A 17,801-nucleotide genomic window follows, 5' to 3' on the forward strand; every position below is an offset into this window, starting at 1 on the left:
GCGTGTGTGTTTTTGCGTGCGTGTGTGTTTTTGCGTGCGTGTGTGTTTTTGCGTGCGTGTTTGTGTGTATCTATGTTTGTGTGTGTTTGTGTGCGTGTGTGTATGTGCGTTTGTGTGTGCGTGTGTGTGTGTGCGTGTGTGTTTGTATGTGTGTGTAAAATCTCAGTCCTGCTGCTCCCCCAGTGTAGTTGGTGAAGCTGTAATGAATGAAATAGCATTGCACAGGTTAAAGACACAGAGTTTTGTAGCATCTGACAGAGAACAAGTTGTAGAGTCATGATGACTTTTCATACTAATTTACTGCAGATAAACACACACACTCAAGTATTAGTCACCCTCGTTACTGGAGTCCATCTTATGCCCCATGCAATGCACCCTGGGTAAATGAGCCTTGTAGAACGCTCTGTGTAGTTTGCAGTAAGCATACCGTACTGCCTTCACTGTTTACTCTGTACACACCTGCAGACTTCAGTGAAAGTGGGAATGATGGCTCCTCCTGTGTCAGCTAATGCTCTATGATAATGCTCTCTCTGGCCCATCTGGTTCTAGAACCAACCTGCATGGGACGTCCTAAAAAGGTGTATCTGTGAAGAGATGTGTGTTCAAAGTCCCCTTGCTTTCTCAAGTGTGTTGATGTGTGTGTGTCTTTGTGTGTTCACCTAAAAAAATCCCCTGTGGTCTGTCCATCAAAACTGTGTGCATCGTCAATTGGGGGCTTAGCAGCACTGAGCAGCACTTGAAGTCTGTGTGAAGTTTGTCTGTCTAAGACAAAAGCTTCTGTGTCACAAGGTGTGTGAAACTAACAGTCACTGCGGTCCAGCGGGTAAGAGTTATCGTGTGTGTGTGTGTGTGTGTGTGTGTGTGTGTGTGTGTGTGTGTGTGTGTGTGTGTGTGTGTGTGTGCGTGCTATGGACGTGCATGAGCCTGCTCCCTATAGCTTTCTGTTGTGTGTTCTTCCCACTGTGGTCGTATGTTGTGCCAGGTGGGTTCTCCACTCGGTGTGTGCATGTATGTGTGGGTTCTCCACTCGGTCTTGCTGTCTTGTGTAATGAAAGTGCACTCTCTCTTTGTGTGCGTGTGCGTGCGTGCGTGCATGAGCAAACTCTTCCCCACTGTGCTCTTTGTGTTTGTGTGATCGGTGCGTGCAAACTCTTCCCCATCGTGCTCTGTGTGTGTGTGTGTGTGTGTGTGTGTGTGTGTGTGTGTGTGTGTGTGTGTGTGTGTTCTCTTTTCTCACTGTGCTGTTTGCCCTCCTGCAGGACTTTATCCCCATGGCCTCTCCCGCTTTCCTACTCTCTCTCTTTGTAAGTATCAAGGGATAGGCTCAGGTTATGCGTACAGACACACACACACACCCACACACTCGCTCATTATGAACATATAAATATGCTCACACATGAACACACACAAACATTCGGGTGGGGGAAGCGAATGGTGTGCAGGGCCAGAAACACACCCCATAACCACTTATATACTGTGTCCCTCTGATTGTAATTGTCTTGAATGAGCTTTTATTCTTTGGAGAGCTATGATATAATCTCTGCCTTAAACCCACTAGAAAGTGTCTGTAAGTAAGTGTTGTATTCTTTGGAGAACTCTAATATAACCGTTGCATTAAACCCCGCTAGAAAGTGTCTGAAAAAGCAGTTTGGTCTCCGTTAAAAATAAGTTAAAAATGTGCGCCTGTGTGTGTGTGTGTGTGTGTGTGTGTGTGTGTGCGCGCGCACGCCAGAGGTTCCGCTAGAGAAAAATGTTGCCGGTCAAAATGACCGGCAGAGTTTTCATTTTCCGGACATTTTAATGATAAGCCGGTCATATATCTATTTCTGCTTCTAAATTAGTCTATTGAAGAAAACTGACGCCATGTTTAGCTTAAAGAATGACATAATCAGGTCGTTTAGAATGAAACATGTTTATTTGCCTAAGTTTACAATGGGGAAAAAAACATAAATGCCTGATGCGCGTCAATAAATGGCCTTTAATCGCAACCTGCTGTGTGAAATTGAGCGCTGCAACAAGGTCATTGCTCTCTGACTATGTTCAATGACAGCGGAGGCTCTAAAATGATTAGACCCTCTTATGAATCCGTTGCGTTGTCCTGCCATTTCGAAGAACTAACAGAAAATTTTACTGTTACCATCAATTACTTCGCACCTTAGCCATGGGAACTTCATTCGGACATAAACACCCGACACTTCGGCCTTTTCTCTGGTAAAGCTGATTGAACATCTAGGGCTTCAGGTAGGCTATTCAATGTTTGGAAAGTTCACTTTCTACATGAACTAGTTCAGTTCATAGTTTACATTTTTAACTAAGTTCACAGCTCCAAAAAATGAACTTGTCCAGTTCTTTTTTCAATATGTTGCGAGCTATTTTTCAAAATCTATATCTGTCTGTCTGCTCTCTGCCTCTACGCAACTTCGCGCTCTCACGCAAGGGCATAGACAGTAGAATGAAATTAAACGCGTTCAGACGCAACACTGCAGGTAATACAGGTTCATCCTCATCAGAAGGTTCACCCTCATCAGTTGCTTTTGGCCTCTGAAAAAAACTTTTAAGGCTAGTCTGCTTGGCCATGTTTGATACTCAGTTCGCTCCGTTTGTAACCGACGGTTTGCGCTTTATTTAAAATGCAGCATATGCGTGTTGTTTAATAACTTTCAAGCAGCAGAATAGCCTGTTCCTTTAAAACATAAGGGCAGTGCACGTTTGCTTTATAGGCTAAAATATTAGGATTGTTGTCTAATTGTGTTTGCTGGATGGGATTTTAAAGAAATTCCAATCAGACAATTTGACCGGTGAGATCTAATATTTTCGGACATTTCAAATTTTTTCCAGACAAAGACCGGTAATTACCGGACAACGGAAACGCTGGTGCGCGCGTGTGTGCACATGCGTGTGCGTGTGGCTGTGAGGGCTGTTATGAGAGGAGATGAGAGTATGTTCTCTGCATCCATTTCTTCTTGACACTTTCCAGGGCACATGGCTGTGAGTTGCATTACGGTTTGTAGCTAAACACTGTGTGCTGAGAAGGATTAATCACACGCATTTAATAGTGGCATATGTGTAATATCATGTGTCAAGTACACAATACACTCACGTATTACAGTCCTTCACTCACACACAGAGCAAGCATTGCAGACACTCTCCCACACAGAGCAAGCATTGCAGACACACACACACACAGAGCAAGCATTGCAGACATGGCAGAATGCTCCTCTGCTCCGTATTAGGACCAAGGAGCAGAATGAAAGAAACTCTTTAATGCAGCCACTCTAGTTAAAAGCAACAGTAAATAGATGTGTTTTGAGTTTCTTTTTTAAACTGCTGTCGGTTTTGATGGCTCCAAGGTCTTCTGGGAGATAATTCCCAGGGTTTGGGGTCACGGGTAATAAAAGCTGTTTGCGGCCACAGGAACTAAAAGCTTTTTGGGGCCACAGGAACTAAAAGTGGTTTGGGGCCACAGGAGCTAAAAGCTGTTTGGGGCCACAGGAACTAAAAAGCTGTTTGGGCCCACAAGAACTAAAAGCTGATTCCCCACTTTTTGTCTGTGTTCTAGAAATGACCGGAAAAATGTTGTCAGAGGATTTAGATGACTTAACTGGAGTATACTTTACAATCACCTCACTAAGGCAGAGAGGGACACGACCATGAAGACTGTTAGAAATAAGATACGGGTAACAAGTGAAGAGATTGGAGAGCAGGTGTGATGGAATCCTAACTCATTAAATTGAGGGATCATAACACAGGGGAGCGGACGCCGAACCTCTCAGGCCCTGAGATGCCAGGAGTGCACTGATAAGTGGGCTTGTTACTGTTTCGCAACTAAACTAATGGTAAACCATTTACCAGCTCGCCACCACTCTGGCCTAGGTGCTCGTTAGTTAGTCTTTGTTAGTAAGAGATGAATGGGCGTAAGGGATTTTCTTCCATGTACAGAACTACCCACTTAGGAAGGCAAAGTTAAGAATGTTTTTCATGCTTGTCATTTATTGGTTTGGATTTGGAACAATCAAATATCAGGCGGAACACTCTCTGGTGTTGTCAGCAACCCCCTGTGGCAGTGAGGGTGAAATAAACTCAGCCTTCCCTGTTTGTTTTTAAAGCAGTATTTGTTCATTGGTATGAGAAAAGCCTGTTCATCTGTCCCCTCACGTGGTAAAGGGCAGCAAGAGAGAGAGAGAGAGACAAATGGCATCTTAATGTGGCTGGATTGACGTCCCATGGGAAATGAGGTTACCTCTAATGTTGTCGTTAATGCGACATATTCTGCTAACTCATTGTACAGAAATACAGAGAAATTCAGTAAATTAGCTTGTAGCTAAATCAGGTATGAACTGTCTCTTCCTACCTGAAACCACTGTTTTGTACTTGGTCCCTGGCTATAAACCTAACAATAAACTAAACCATAGGATATCAGAGCTGCACAGTGTGTGTTTGTGTGTTTGTGTGTGTGTGTGTGTGTGTGTGTGTGCACTTAGGTGACCTAATTGGTTTGGATAAGAATGATTCAGTGTCTCTGTGGTGTTTTTGTTATCTTGAACACAAACGCTCAGACACACACAGTGTCTCGGTCTGTCTATTATTATCTCTGTCACTGACTCACTGTCCCGTGCTCTCATACACAAACTCTGGCAAACTCCCCTGCTCTTCCACTCTGACACACACACACACACACACACACACACACACAAAAGTGCCTCCTGTCTGTCTACCTCCCTCCCTCCCTCCCTCTCTCTTCTCCTTACCTTTCACTCTCCCCCACCTCTCTCCCTTCTCCTCCCTCCCTCTCCATGCCTTGACTTGTTTTCTCTCCCTTGCCTCTCTCTTCACCCCCATCTCTCTGTCCCTCTGCTGTTCAGGATGGAGGCACCAGAGGGCGCCGAAGCGCCATCGAGGCAGACCTCAAGATGAAGAAGTGACCTCAGCCCTCGGTGGACAGAAATGACAGGAAAGGAAGAGGCCTAGTTCCTCTGGTTCTGTGGTCGGACTGGCCCTATTCTCCTGTTCTGTGGAAAGGAGCTGGGCTCTCTGCTCTAGAACGCTACGATTCAGGAACTCTTATGTACTTCACCTTTCTCAGGCTATTCAATCATGAAGAATGTACCATCATCATATCTCATTCACTAGCCATGGTCTTGTACAGCCTGAATGCAATGGCACTTTATGTGCATTAGATTCACACACACACACACACACACACACACACACACACACACAGCTGTTCAAGCTTAGGTGGTGTGTCCCTTGCCCCCTGTACGAATAAGGACTAGTTGTGATGTTCAGTCTAAAGGAGAAAAACACGATAAGTACAGTCTGTAGTTACAACTACATGTCCTCATTCTACAGTTTGCTGGGTCATGCCGGCTAGAGAATCATTTCAAATGACAGGAACAACAGAAGGTTCCGGAAAGTAGCGGACGAACAGATCTCATCTGTGTACCTTTGTTGTTCGAGTTTCCCATCAGCACCATCCGTGTTCTGTTTTTTTTTGTTTGTTTATTGTTTTGTGAGTTCAAACTGGAAATACGAGTGACATTAAAAGGGTTGTGGTAGTTTTTTTAATATTTCTTGTAAGTTGTGGAAATCAGACATGTAGTACAAATGTGACTAGCCGATATGATGAGTATTTTCCCCATATTTAGAGCAACGCAGACTATTCAACGATTGCTAAATTGATTTTGCATTGTTCTTGATGTGGTAGAAAGGGAAGATGTCTAAGTGTTGCCATGAGCAGAATGTTTAGCATGTGTAAGATGGTTATTTACACAAGCCATAGGTGATTGATCATTGATGCTAGAAACTACGCTGGTGTCCTAGAAGTGACACACAACCACCCATACCAAGAACAAGGGTTGTGTGTAAACCCATGGATCACCCTCGTTGCGCGCACACACGTTTCATGGCTTTCTGCTGACTGTTGGTGTGTGTTTGTGTGTGTGTGTGTATGTAAATGGGGGGTTCCTGGGATTGTAAGCGTGCATGTGTGCTTAAGAGAATTCAGATGCAACCTGCAAGTGTTGTAGTATCTTTATGTGTGCCAGGTGTTGGTTGTAAACTGAGCCGCTAGTTTTGTACATAAGAAAGTAAGTATATGTGTACAGATTTTCTTTTGTGTGTGTGTGTGTGTGTGTGTGTGTGTGTAATGGCTGTGTAATGGCTGTGTTGTCATGTTAAAGTTGAATAAAGGAGGTAGTGAGAAGCCACTAGATTCTGCAATCTTTAAACATATTTATTGGAATATTTGTTTTCACTTTAGTAGAAACACTGTGAAAAAGGGTCACATACAAAATCCTGTCAAAGGCATACAATGGACAAAACCACAGATCAAACTAAAAAAACACTTGAACCTTTAACAGTTTCTTAAGCAGCTTTGTCACAATGAATAATATAAAGATACTCGTACAACTTTCCTGTTGATCAATACATAATGCAATAGGACGTGCCAGTAGCTTGCAGTCCTCTGTAGTCAACATTTCCAAATAGAACGGTGGAACAGTGAAGCTTAACATTCTGCTAACAGCATGACCCTGCTGGATCAGCCTTGAGTTAGCACTTCAGATTAGTGTAATAACCTGTAAGGAGGCTCACCTCTATCACACCTCTTGATACTTCATGGGCCCCTATCAGTTGTGACATCAGTGCATTCAACTGTCCAAATATACAACAGTATAAGCAAGAATACTCCCATAGTCTAAGCCAGTCAGCAAATTACATCCTACTATTGTCATTATAATTGACATTCACTTAGTTATTGTTTTTGCTGACAAAGACCTAACAAAGGAATGTAACAAAATATCCCTTCTCATAATGTGCAAAACAAGGAAATATGAAAATAAATTGAGAAAAGTGATCAGTGCATGTTAATGTATAGACTTAGTGAAAACACCACTGGACCATTCTAAAACCAACATTTGTGCTCTCTGATGGTAGGACTAGCGGAAGAGTAGAGTTTCTGCTTAATGAGCCGATACTCTGGTCGAAGGCGGAGCACATTGTCGGTCCCGAAGAGATTCCTGAGGGGTGGCCAGCCGTCTTGGTCCGGTCGAAGCACAACGGAGAGCTCAAACGTCGAGGTGAGGTTATCCGAGGGGACGACGCTGCCCAGTTTCTGAAGCGCTCCTTTGGCCTCTAAGAACAAGTGAATCACTGCGCCGCGGAGTCCGCACGGCTCGTCGATGGAGGCTGCGAGGATGTCTCGCGCAATGTAGGAGATCATCCCGCGGGGAAGCAAAAGCTCTCGGCACCTGAGACTGGATATCTTGGCGTCGGACAAACACCTCTCAATCCGATGAACCAGGTCAAGCTGTAGGCTTCGCTCTTCCCTCTCCTCCTCCAAACTGCACTCCGATCCGAGACCTGCGCAACGACCAGTTTGAAGATTAGTCATTGTCATCTTTAAAACTGAGAAACGTGCTGCTCATGACTTAACTTTTAAACCGCTGACTCCCATGGGAATCGTGAAACTAATATTCAGCCCCTTTCTGCGTCTGTCAGACTCATGAGCTTTCATGGGACACACTGAACTATGGCGATTAACCTTTGTTACAGTAGGCTATTGAGATACTATGGGCTACTGACATGCATGTTACATCAGCTGTCTGATAACTCAAATGAATCAGGCACAATATAAGGTTGGATATATTTCGACTAACAGTGTTTGTCTACTCCGTTACAAAAAACAAATCGTCACATGTTAACTGTAGGCAACAATAACGAGCAAAGGGCTAACATTTATAATGAGCAAAGGGCTAACATTTAAAATGTAATATGATACGTGATAGGCTACTCACTCGATGAACTCATTGCATTCTTAAGTCCACCACAGGTTCTCTGGCTGTCTTTGTCCAAGATGTATCGCAGGACAAACTTTCTCAGAAATTCCCCAACGTTTTCTTTTTCCATCCCGACGGACACTCCGTGTCCAAGCACAAGAGCAGAGGTATCGACCATTTCTCTTTGTAACTCTCCGATACTTTGCCCACCTCAGACACAGGTCGTAGGGTTAGTTTATCCATGTATGCTTGTGAGGAGAACATGAAGACAATGGCAAGCGGGTTCTGTTCCGCATATTTAGGCTCCTGTAATCTGCAGTTGCATCAGCTGTAACTCTCACGCTTGTGGGACGGACTCCCGTTGCTATGGAAACGCGGCTCCTGCATAGGCAACACCCCTGCACAGTGAAGTCAGCTGTCTCGCGCATCCGGCAGCGGTGTTGCGTCGCACGTTTTCTGCCCAGGGATTATAGTTTCCAGTTAAAGGGGAACTCAGAGTTGAGTGATTTGTGGCCGCTTGTGTTTGACAACACATGCTGTCTCATGTAGCCTTTTTCTTTTTTTGAATCATGTGAATTTTCATGTAGAATACTGGCTGAATCCCCGGTTGTAGTTTGAGGTAGCCGAATGTGTAAGTGTCATTCACTGCCCAGAGGCTGCCCTAAATGTCACGTGGATCCGAATTCTGACCTGCTTGTTTGTCTGAAGTAGCCTATTAATTGTATTTTATGTTCTGTCTTTTTCTCTAATAGCAATCCTATGAGTACAGGCAAGAGTATCCACACAATTGTTTGCAGACACGTAGGCCTACTTAGATACTCACACACCAGATGAATCTGGAATAAAACTGGCCTAAAACCAGCTCATCTACTTTCATACCGACTGCTGTGTATGATAAGTCTATGTGTCCTTGCACGCTGCCAGTCTAGACAGCATGAGGTGATACACATTAGTCACAGTCTAAGAAAGGCCTCATGACCAATCCTGCAATGTCACCCCATGAGGTGTGGCCACACCCCCTGCTCCAGGTGTATTTCCTTCCACACCACACCACACCTTACAACCAGGAAACAAGCCACCAACGCAAATAAGTTACTCAGTAACTCTGGTAATTTTCCTGGGAATGGGAATCCACCTCCTTCTCTCACTCTATCTCTCTCTCTCTCTCTCTCTCTCTCTCTCTCTCTCTCACTCTTTCTTGGAAGCTGCGTAAAGCAGAAGCTATGATAACAGGTTAAGTTGCTTCTGCGGAATCATACGACGTAATGCCAGGAATGGGTACTTCCCACACACGTGCACACACTAGCAGTCACGACACTTGTTTCTATATGGATGAGTTTGGACTGTTTGTTTTGGCATATTTAGGTGTTTGTGACTGAAGGATAGTGTCTCTAGCAGGTTTTTTTTCCTGCAGTTCTTAAGAAATGTGTCTTTCCCCCTAATGGCAGACTACAAGGCAGGGATCCTAAATAGCATTATTTTCTCTTGGAACAACTATGTTTAAAGGGAAATGTAATGGCATATGAATATCCTGTCTGTTTTGTGACAGAGAATTTTGAAAGGGTCTTTTCTAGCCTTGGGTATATGATAAAAATCAGTAGGTTTAGTTGTGTTTTGTGTTTTTCTTGTGTTTTCTTGTCATAGGTGAGCTTGTATATTGATTGATATTGATTCATTAATCCAGAAAGACAGTAGTGTTTGATTGTACTACTACACGAATCAGCACTTTATACATTCACTGTTACTTTAAGCACATAACAGCACAAATAATTGGCTTAGTGGCAGAGCAAAAAAATAGAAAAGTCCAAAGTATAGTTGGGGTCTAAATTAAATTGCAATAGTGATGAGTCTGTCTTTTTAGTTCAAAGCAGGAATTTGTTTTCAGTAACACTGAGGCGAGGTATACATCCCAGGAAGAGCAGAATATTGTATTATAGAGAAAAAGCGTTTTTATTTTTGAATATATCATTTAACAGTACACCAGCTAAGATGAGCACATTTATTTGTTTGATATGACAGTATTACCTGTTGTGTTAGAGGCTGGTGGGTACTCATTATAATCGACTTTTTCTTATGCATAAAGGGTTAAGAAAGAAAGCGAAAACTCCAGTAAGGTTTCTAATGTGGAAGAATGTATCACCGTCATGTTACCTGTTTTCCGGTCTGTTCTAAAGAACCAGTGAGTGGCAACACACCTCTTGCTGACATTCACAAGACTGTTGCATCATATTCCTGGGACCAAAAGGCATCAGACATATCACAAAGGAAACCTAATGTGTTCAATGAATTGTACTCCACACTTTGCCACTGCTTCAAAAGCATGATAGCGACATATAATGTAATTATCATAAGTACATACGGAAACATAATTAGAAAACAGAAGTAGGAAATGTGTCGATTTAAGCACATCTTCATGTGTTAAACTGTATTTTTCTTTACTGAAATTGTATTCAGTTCCTTACATTTTAAAATACCTGTTTTAAATACCCATAACATATATACAGTATATAGTGTAGGCTGCATAAGTGTAAAAGTGTAAAAAAAAAAATGAACTAATGAGTTTCTGATGCAACCACAGCCCATAACTGAATCATGTTCTTAGTCATGTGATGATCTGTGTGTGGATATGAGTGTGTGTGTGTGTGTGTGTGTGTGTGTCTGTGTGTCTGTGTGTGTCTGCTGTGTGTGTCTGTGTGTGTGTGTCTGTGTGTGAGACAGAGAGAGAGAGAGATAAGCACAAGACAGGGTGGTTTCAACCAGTTTGTTTCAGAGTTCACACCATCCCTTGCTGCAGGCTATGTTATATGTCCACGCACGTTTGTATGTGTGTGTGTGTTTGTGTGTGTGCGTGCGTGCGTGCGTGCGTGCGTGCATGCGTGCGTGCGTGAGTGAGTGAGTGAGTGAGTGAGTGAGTGAGTGAGTGAGTGAGTGAGTGAGTGAGTGAGTGAGTGAGTGAGTGTGTGTGTGTGTGTGTGTGTGTGTGTGTGTGTGTGTGTGTGTGTGTCTGTGTGTGTGTGTGTGTGTGTGTGTGTGTGTGTCTGTGTGTGTGTGTGTTTGTGTGTAACTGGCCCGGACACAATGTGTATGACTCAGGCTTTGTGTCTGTGTGTGTGTGTGTGTGTGTGTGTGTGTGTGTGTGTGTGTGTGTGTGTGTGTGTGTGTGTGTGTGTGTGTGTGTGTGTGTGTGTGTGTGTGTGTCTTCCCAAAAGCTAAGGTTATTGATATTTCAACTCAACAGCCAGTCAAATTACACCCCTCCCTTCTGTGCTCCTAAAGCAATGTGTTGATTAGCTGGAATAGTGTGTGGCTCAGTCAGAACCACTTTGTTTCTTATTCACAGAGCCATGACTGAGTACGAACACCAGAGTTTTTTTGGAATGCAAACACAGAACGAACAGGCAGAGAACACTGAGGAGTAATTAGTTGAATTTTATGAGAAGTTTATTGGATTTGAATCGTGGACTGGACCTTAAAGGGTCAGAAGCAGGCCTAACCCCTGCCATGGAGGGACAACAGCTCAGTTAATGTGCAATGTTTCCCCCTTGTGGAAAAGATGTACAATTGCAATGCTTTATCGTGTTGTCTGAATTAATTAGGAATGGCCCTAGAATCTTGACTTATTCATTGTTGCTGATTAAATAATCTCTTTCCATGCCACACATAAATTAAAGAGAAAAAAGGTCTTTACATATAGTAATTATGACAACATGCATGATATCTGAGTGATATCCACAATCTGCTTCAGACGTTAAAAGACGCTTCACATGGAAGGGGACACCATCTAGTATTCAATTCATTCTCAATAAGGAGCGGGCGGGCAGCGCAGGAACTTTATGCAATCTTTATTCAATGAGATCACGGTTTAGTTTGATAGTATTCATTTTATACCATATATTTGGAGACCGAGTCTTATATATGATCAGTCATGAATCAGGTGGCCACCATTGTGAGACAGGTACTGAAGTTTACTTACTCAGAGCTTCACCTAAGACTTATCTGATTATCCATTCAAAGAGTGCAGTTAAATGCACTGTATAAGGGGTGTCACCCTCTATTCACAGGGTATGCCCTTCCTACTGCCGACATAGGCCCTCAGAGGGCGCCCAGCAAAAAAAAAAAAAGAAGAAGATCCTTATCTTTTTTTTTTTTTGCTGGGCAGAGTTTTAAGCACCCCTTCTATATCTCCAATCAACATTTTGACATTGACAAAATAAAATCTAACATTAAGGAAAAATGAGCCAAAAATCAAAAGAGGAAGGTGTTCGTACCTCCTTGGTGTTTGTTATATTGCAAGTAGAAAGGAACAGGATGCAGGAGTGTAACTTCCAAACACTTTATCCAAAGTAAGAGCATGTAAGAGCATGGTACATGGGTACAGCTTCATCCTCGAACACTAACTACTTCTCTCCCAGTACATGGTAATCCACACATAACCATGCACTACAGCGTGTGGTTGCAGAATGAAGTGGTGTGGTTGCAGAATGAAGACACAACATCTCCCCACAACGTAAAATAATGAATTCCCTCTATGAGTAAGGTAAGAGATGATTTTAAGCCTGACAGGATATTAACAGAGCAACAGAAAAGATCAATCACATGACTAGTATCAGACTGTAGTAAGTATTTACGAAACTGAACCAAGTTATTATAATCAAGTGAGTCTGAAACAGTTAACTCTAGACCATGACAAAGGATATGACTCAGTCCTTTTTCTTTCTTGCATCTCATGAATCAAAGTCTTTGAACCAACCAGGAGGTTTTTCTCTCTTGTGCTCGATCATTCCTCAACCATTCCTGTCTCACTCAGGTGCACGGTCTTCAGCTGTCTCAGGCACGGGTTGGTCAGTGGTTATCATTGCTGAGTCAGCCGCATGAGTGTTAATCGGCAGGTGCACTGCCGCATCAGGTACTTGTGTGAGTTTCCCATCAGACAATCTGTATGTGCATGGACCAACTTGCTTTTGGATTTGAACAGGCTCTGTGAATCTGGGATGTCCTTTGGGAACATGAGTTTGTTTCCTCACTCTGACTTTGTTCCCTACTTTGAATGCAGGCGCACGCGCTCCCCTCTTTTGGTCACAATATGCCTTGATCTGGGTCTGTCGGTTGGAGACACGCAGGCGCACTTCGGCATCATGATGGTCACAGGGTGGCAATGGCAGAATGGCCTGTTCTCATTTTACGACCAAACATCAGTTTGAAAGGCGACACGCCTGTCATGGCATGTGGAGTTGCACGGTAAGTCTGTATGAAAGCGGTCATTGACACACAGACACTTTGCGTGATGTTACGCTCTTTCAGGAATGTGGAAACCGCAGTCGAAATCAGTTGTGGGCCATTGTCATTGACTTTCCAGAATAACAAAATAAAAGAACTGAGAATGGGGATTGAAATAAGTTATATGTTTCAAAGAAATGTATTCAAACAATACATTTCCAATTCAAACAATTTCCATCAAAAGAAATAATCAGATGTCAAACATTTGTGTTTTCATATAGCCACTTTGTACATTCATACAGCCGGCTGGCGCACACACACACAGACACACACGCACTCATTAGTTTGCTCAGGAGACAGAGGTGTCCATCCCTAAAATAAAGAGAGCAAGATGTATTAAATTACAGAAATATTCCAGAAGGTCCTTTTTCCATCCAGATTCCAGTGGCCCGTGAATGCCAAACCCCTTTTATGGTTTCCTTAATTTTGTTCTTCATAATTAATTCAGCACTCCTGGCATCATTTGATGAAGTCAGAAATTCAGTCGGGCTAAGACCTGTTTTGAGAAAGCACATTCTGCAGTTTTCATCTTATTAAGGTATGCATTACTGGTAGGATAAGCACTTCTACCCTTCCCCCTTTGATCTGCGGTTGCCTTTGCGGCTTTGTTTTCAAGATCCTTACCTTTGTTTGTTCGCTGTGTCCTGTAATTTAAATGACAGAGCACTTAGAAGATGTTAGGTTTAAATATGTCAATAGTTTACTTCTTGTTCTTCTAACAGTCTAGCATTTAGCAGCCTTAACATCTGACTCTATCAAAAGCCTTGTGAATACTATATCCATCTTCTAATGAGAAACTGTCTGTGCCTACTCTTTCTGTTCTTGTCAGATTTAACTCTTTTAATGTCTTTTATCATTTCTAATAATGGCCATAGCAGTCTGGACATGGAAAGGAACCCTATTTCCGGGAACCCTATTCTCATGAATCATGAGTCATATCCAAGAAATGTTCTTCACAATTTAACGGAAACAATTTACAAATTAACTTAGAACTATTTCTTAATTCAAAGATTTAAACGCTGAGGATCCTTCCAACAACCGTTATGACCAAAAACACTTCTATTCTTTTGGGATTAAATATCAGAGCAGAACACTAGATCTGTGGAGACAAATATCTTAACCCCAGCTCCGACTGTGTTGGACTAGATGCTTGGGGAACTCTCTTATAGAGCCCGAATGGAACTTTTGGTAAGCCGGTGGAATGTATTAGTATGTGTGTGGGTGAGTGGGTGTGTTTGTGGTTTGTGTGTGTGTGCTGGTTTGGAGGGTGAAGCGAGGCTCTCTGCTACAGAACAGTGGAGTGTTACTCCGATTTCTGACTTAACACTCTGTTAGATACATTTATATAAAGACGTTAATATTAATGAGACACAGACCAGCAATCAGAATTTCAGCACTTTATCTTTTGCAAAAGAGGGAGAGTGTCACAACCAAATATCATGAACAAACTCCAAAGATGAGCTGGGCGCAGACAGCCTTTATGTGAGTATAAAAAACATGTTTCATGAGCAGACAAGGGGCGTTATTTTCCCAGGATGATAAAATGTCCGTTTCACATCGCTACAGAAGTTACAGAAGTGTTCTCAGAACATGTCCTTGAAAGAAGAACGGTATGCTTGACTATCAGTGCAAAAACAGGTGGTATGCCTCAGCAAAACAGTATGCCTCAGCAAACAGGATAAGCATTCAGATTAAAATAGAATAACAATGCCCTCCTTACATTTCTCTATCACACTCAAGTTGTCTTTCTCTAAGCAGGGGCTGCTTGTTAGAAATGACTGGTATCCATTGCCTATTTTTCCCAAGATCAGGTAAGTTCTATAATAAAAATATTACTTACCAAAATGCTTTGCCAACTGGGGTGAAGAGACATCTTGAAGCAAACTCGAATCTAAGCAAATACAAGAATGTATCTCGTGCTAGGAACTTCCATCTGATAGTATTCAGTATTCATACCATATATTTGGAGACCCAGTCTTAGATATGATCAGTCATGAATCAGGTGTAATCTTGAACAACAGTGGACACCATTGTGAGACAGGGACTGAAGTGTACTCACTCAGAGCTTCACTTAAAGGGATAGTTCGGTTTTTAAGACATGAAGTTGTATGGCATCTACATCACCAGTGTAATACAATCCACGCTGACTTACCTCCCACAGCGTCCTGTGAGCAGAGTTCTCGTCCAGTTTTGGTCAAACCGAAAGTAGTCCGGCAGGTTTCTAGACCCAGGAAAATAAAACGTTTCTCTTCCCAAAACATTATGTGTTCAAAAGAGTGATATATTTGCATCCCAAAACCGTTGTAGTGGAAAAAGTCACACCTCGTTATCACTTGGCCCTATTTTCAATACGCTCGATAATGCAATCTCACAGCTAGAGTCTACCTCTTTGATTCGCGAAAGTTGATTCGCGAAAGTTTGATTCACCAAAGTTGCCTGAGAGAAACGTCCATCACAGGAAAACGATGAAAACTGAGACAACATTTGATAAAATTGACATAAAGCATCGTTTTCCTGTGATGGACGTTTCTCTCAGGCAACTTTGGTGAATCAAACTTTCGCGAATCAACTTTTCGAGAATCAAACAGGTAGACTCTAGCTGTGAGATTGCATTATCGAGCGTATTGAAAATAGGGCCAAGTGATAACGAAAACTGGACGAGAACTCTGCTCACAGGACGCTGTCGGAGGTAAATCAGCGTGGATTGCATTACACTGGTGATGTAGATGCCATACAACTTCATGTCTTAAAAACCGAACTATCCCTTTAAGACTTATCTGATTATCCATTTAAAGATTGCAGTTAAATGCAATAAGGGGTGTCACCCTCTATTCATGAGGCCTTGGTCCATCAAGGCACTTTGATCTGACCAAGAGGTCAAACTTTAATTTTTACTTTAATCTTTCTTTTAAAAAGAGTATATGCTCTCACATGGCAGGTCTCTCTTCCTCTTTCCCTTTTACAGTTACTAAGCAGAAAATTGTGAGGTAGCATAATTCATAAAAAATAATAAAAAAAACAGTTAGGCCTACATGTTAGCTCTTTCTGAACATATCTGAACACAAAGTTTTCATTTCGACTTACATCAAATAAGACACATTTAACATGTGTGTATGTATGTATGTATGTATGTATGTATGTATGTATGTATGCATGCATGCATGTATGTATGCATGCATGTATGTATGTATGTATGTATGTATGTATGTATGTATGTATGTATGTATGTATGTATGTATGTATGTATGTATGTATGTATGTATGTATGTTTATGAACATTATAAGGATGCCATTATGTTTTGTACCTGCCCACTTGATGGATCTCTGAAGGATCTGTCTGTGTGAACTTGCTGAGACTTAACTTCTTAAAAACATGAAATACATTAAAAAAATAGTTGAACAAGCGCGGCTGTATTCTCTGAAAATAATGTATTTTGGTATATAAATAAGATCATTTTGATCTCCCAGATGATATAACTTTGTCATGTTTGAGTTTTCTGTCTTGGTAAACTAAACTGACCAAGTAACATATGAGCACAAAACACAGTCCCAACACAGCAACCAACCCATAAACAACAGGATCCACAGCTTTGAAAAAAAAAAAAAAAACAGCAGAAAACCACACGCTGTATGTAAAGACACTTCTCTTTGGTACATCATAAAATAACATGCGTCGTCATCTGTTAATGCTGCTACATGCTGCAACCATGTTCCTCATCTGCAATAATCATATTTGATGAAAACAAATACCTGTGTTTAAAGGCGCCCGAGGCAACATTAGAGACTTGAGACTCGAGTAATAAACGTTCAATTTCTAGTCTTTTTTACACGTAGTAAGTTTCAATAACACCATACCATTACATATCGACATTCAAGGAGCAAAGATGAGACGTCGTTGTGTGGTGAGAAATTTGCCATTGAAAAATAACTTTGAACTTCACTACAGGTGTGAACTACACTACAGGTGTGAACTACACTACAGGTGTGAACTTCAATACAGGTGTGAGCTGCCATATTTGAGTGAAGCCCTCCAACATATTGTAGCGTGCAAGGGGGGTTGTTTGCTTCCGTTGTGTGTGTGATGTGGTTTAACACCATAGCGCTGAGAATGTTAATGTTAAATTGTGTGTGTAATGTTCCATTTCAGTACTCATGTTTGCCTGCTTGTGTTAATGTAAGCATGTTTTTTTGTTATCACATTGAGTCTTTGTGTTATGTGTAAATGCCTGTTTGTAGGCCCATGTCTCTTTTACTGTATGTTTTACCGTATTTGTCCCCCCTCACCCTCTGAATTCAGAGATTTCTTCACACTTTATTTGGATGGACAAATATTTGAAATGCCTTAATTAAAAATACTTAATATTATTTTAAATGAACTTATGTTCATAAGAAGGATTCCAAAGCACCTAAAGCATTATTCAAACTGTATGAGCTCCTTGCCAGATTCCTCTTCACAGTAAACATGTGACTCTTCACATATTTCATTAAAACCCTCCTTTTATTTCAGCATTTGCTTGAAATACATTGATACATCAGTCAGTTACATTAGTACATCATTCAGTTACATTGATACATCCTTCAGTAACATTCTGTGTTTTTTACTATTGTGAGAAAAAAAAGAGATTCTGCTTCCCCTGATGTTTATTTCTAGATATAGAGAGAGACAAATGAAAAAGATGTAGCTGGAATAAGTACTTAGCACTGTGGGCAAAAGAGGAAGAAAACAAGAGGGGGGAGAGAGAGAGCAGC

The 17,801-nt window shown here is 41.8% G+C and overlaps 2 protein-coding genes across 4 annotated transcripts in view; one reads left to right on the top strand and one right to left on the bottom strand.

Moving 5' to 3' along the window:
• brd8b (bromodomain containing 8b) overlaps positions 1-6,148 on the top strand; it is a 16,557-nt gene extending 10,409 nt beyond the window's left edge. For 2 of the 3 annotated variants that reach the window (XM_080843653.1, XM_080843656.1), the window contains 2 exons: positions 1,260-1,304; positions 4,863-6,148. In XM_080843653.1, the coding sequence (XP_080699779.1) occupies positions 1,260-1,304; positions 4,863-4,922 (105 nt within the window). In that variant the 3' untranslated portion in view covers positions 4,923-6,148. The remainder of the gene's footprint in view (positions 1-1,259; positions 1,305-4,862) is intronic. The other variant, XM_080843654.1, reaches the window with a different exon arrangement.
• A 753-nt stretch (positions 6,149-6,901) lies between these two features.
• On the bottom strand, positions 6,902-7,953 carry LOC308368737 (DNA damage-inducible transcript 4-like protein; the record flags this gene model as incomplete). Its single annotated transcript, XM_080842989.1, has 2 exons — positions 6,902-7,359; positions 7,794-7,953. 2 exons carry the CDS (start codon positions 7,951-7,953, stop codon positions 6,902-6,904), a joined length of 618 nt encoding a protein of 205 aa, XP_080699115.1.
• Positions 7,954-17,801: the final 9,848 nt, after the last annotated feature.

Source organism: Sprattus sprattus (assembly GCF_963457725.1).
Source record: "Sprattus sprattus genome assembly, chromosome: 8".
Lineage (NCBI taxonomy): Eukaryota > Metazoa > Chordata > Actinopteri > Clupeiformes > Clupeidae > Sprattus > Sprattus sprattus.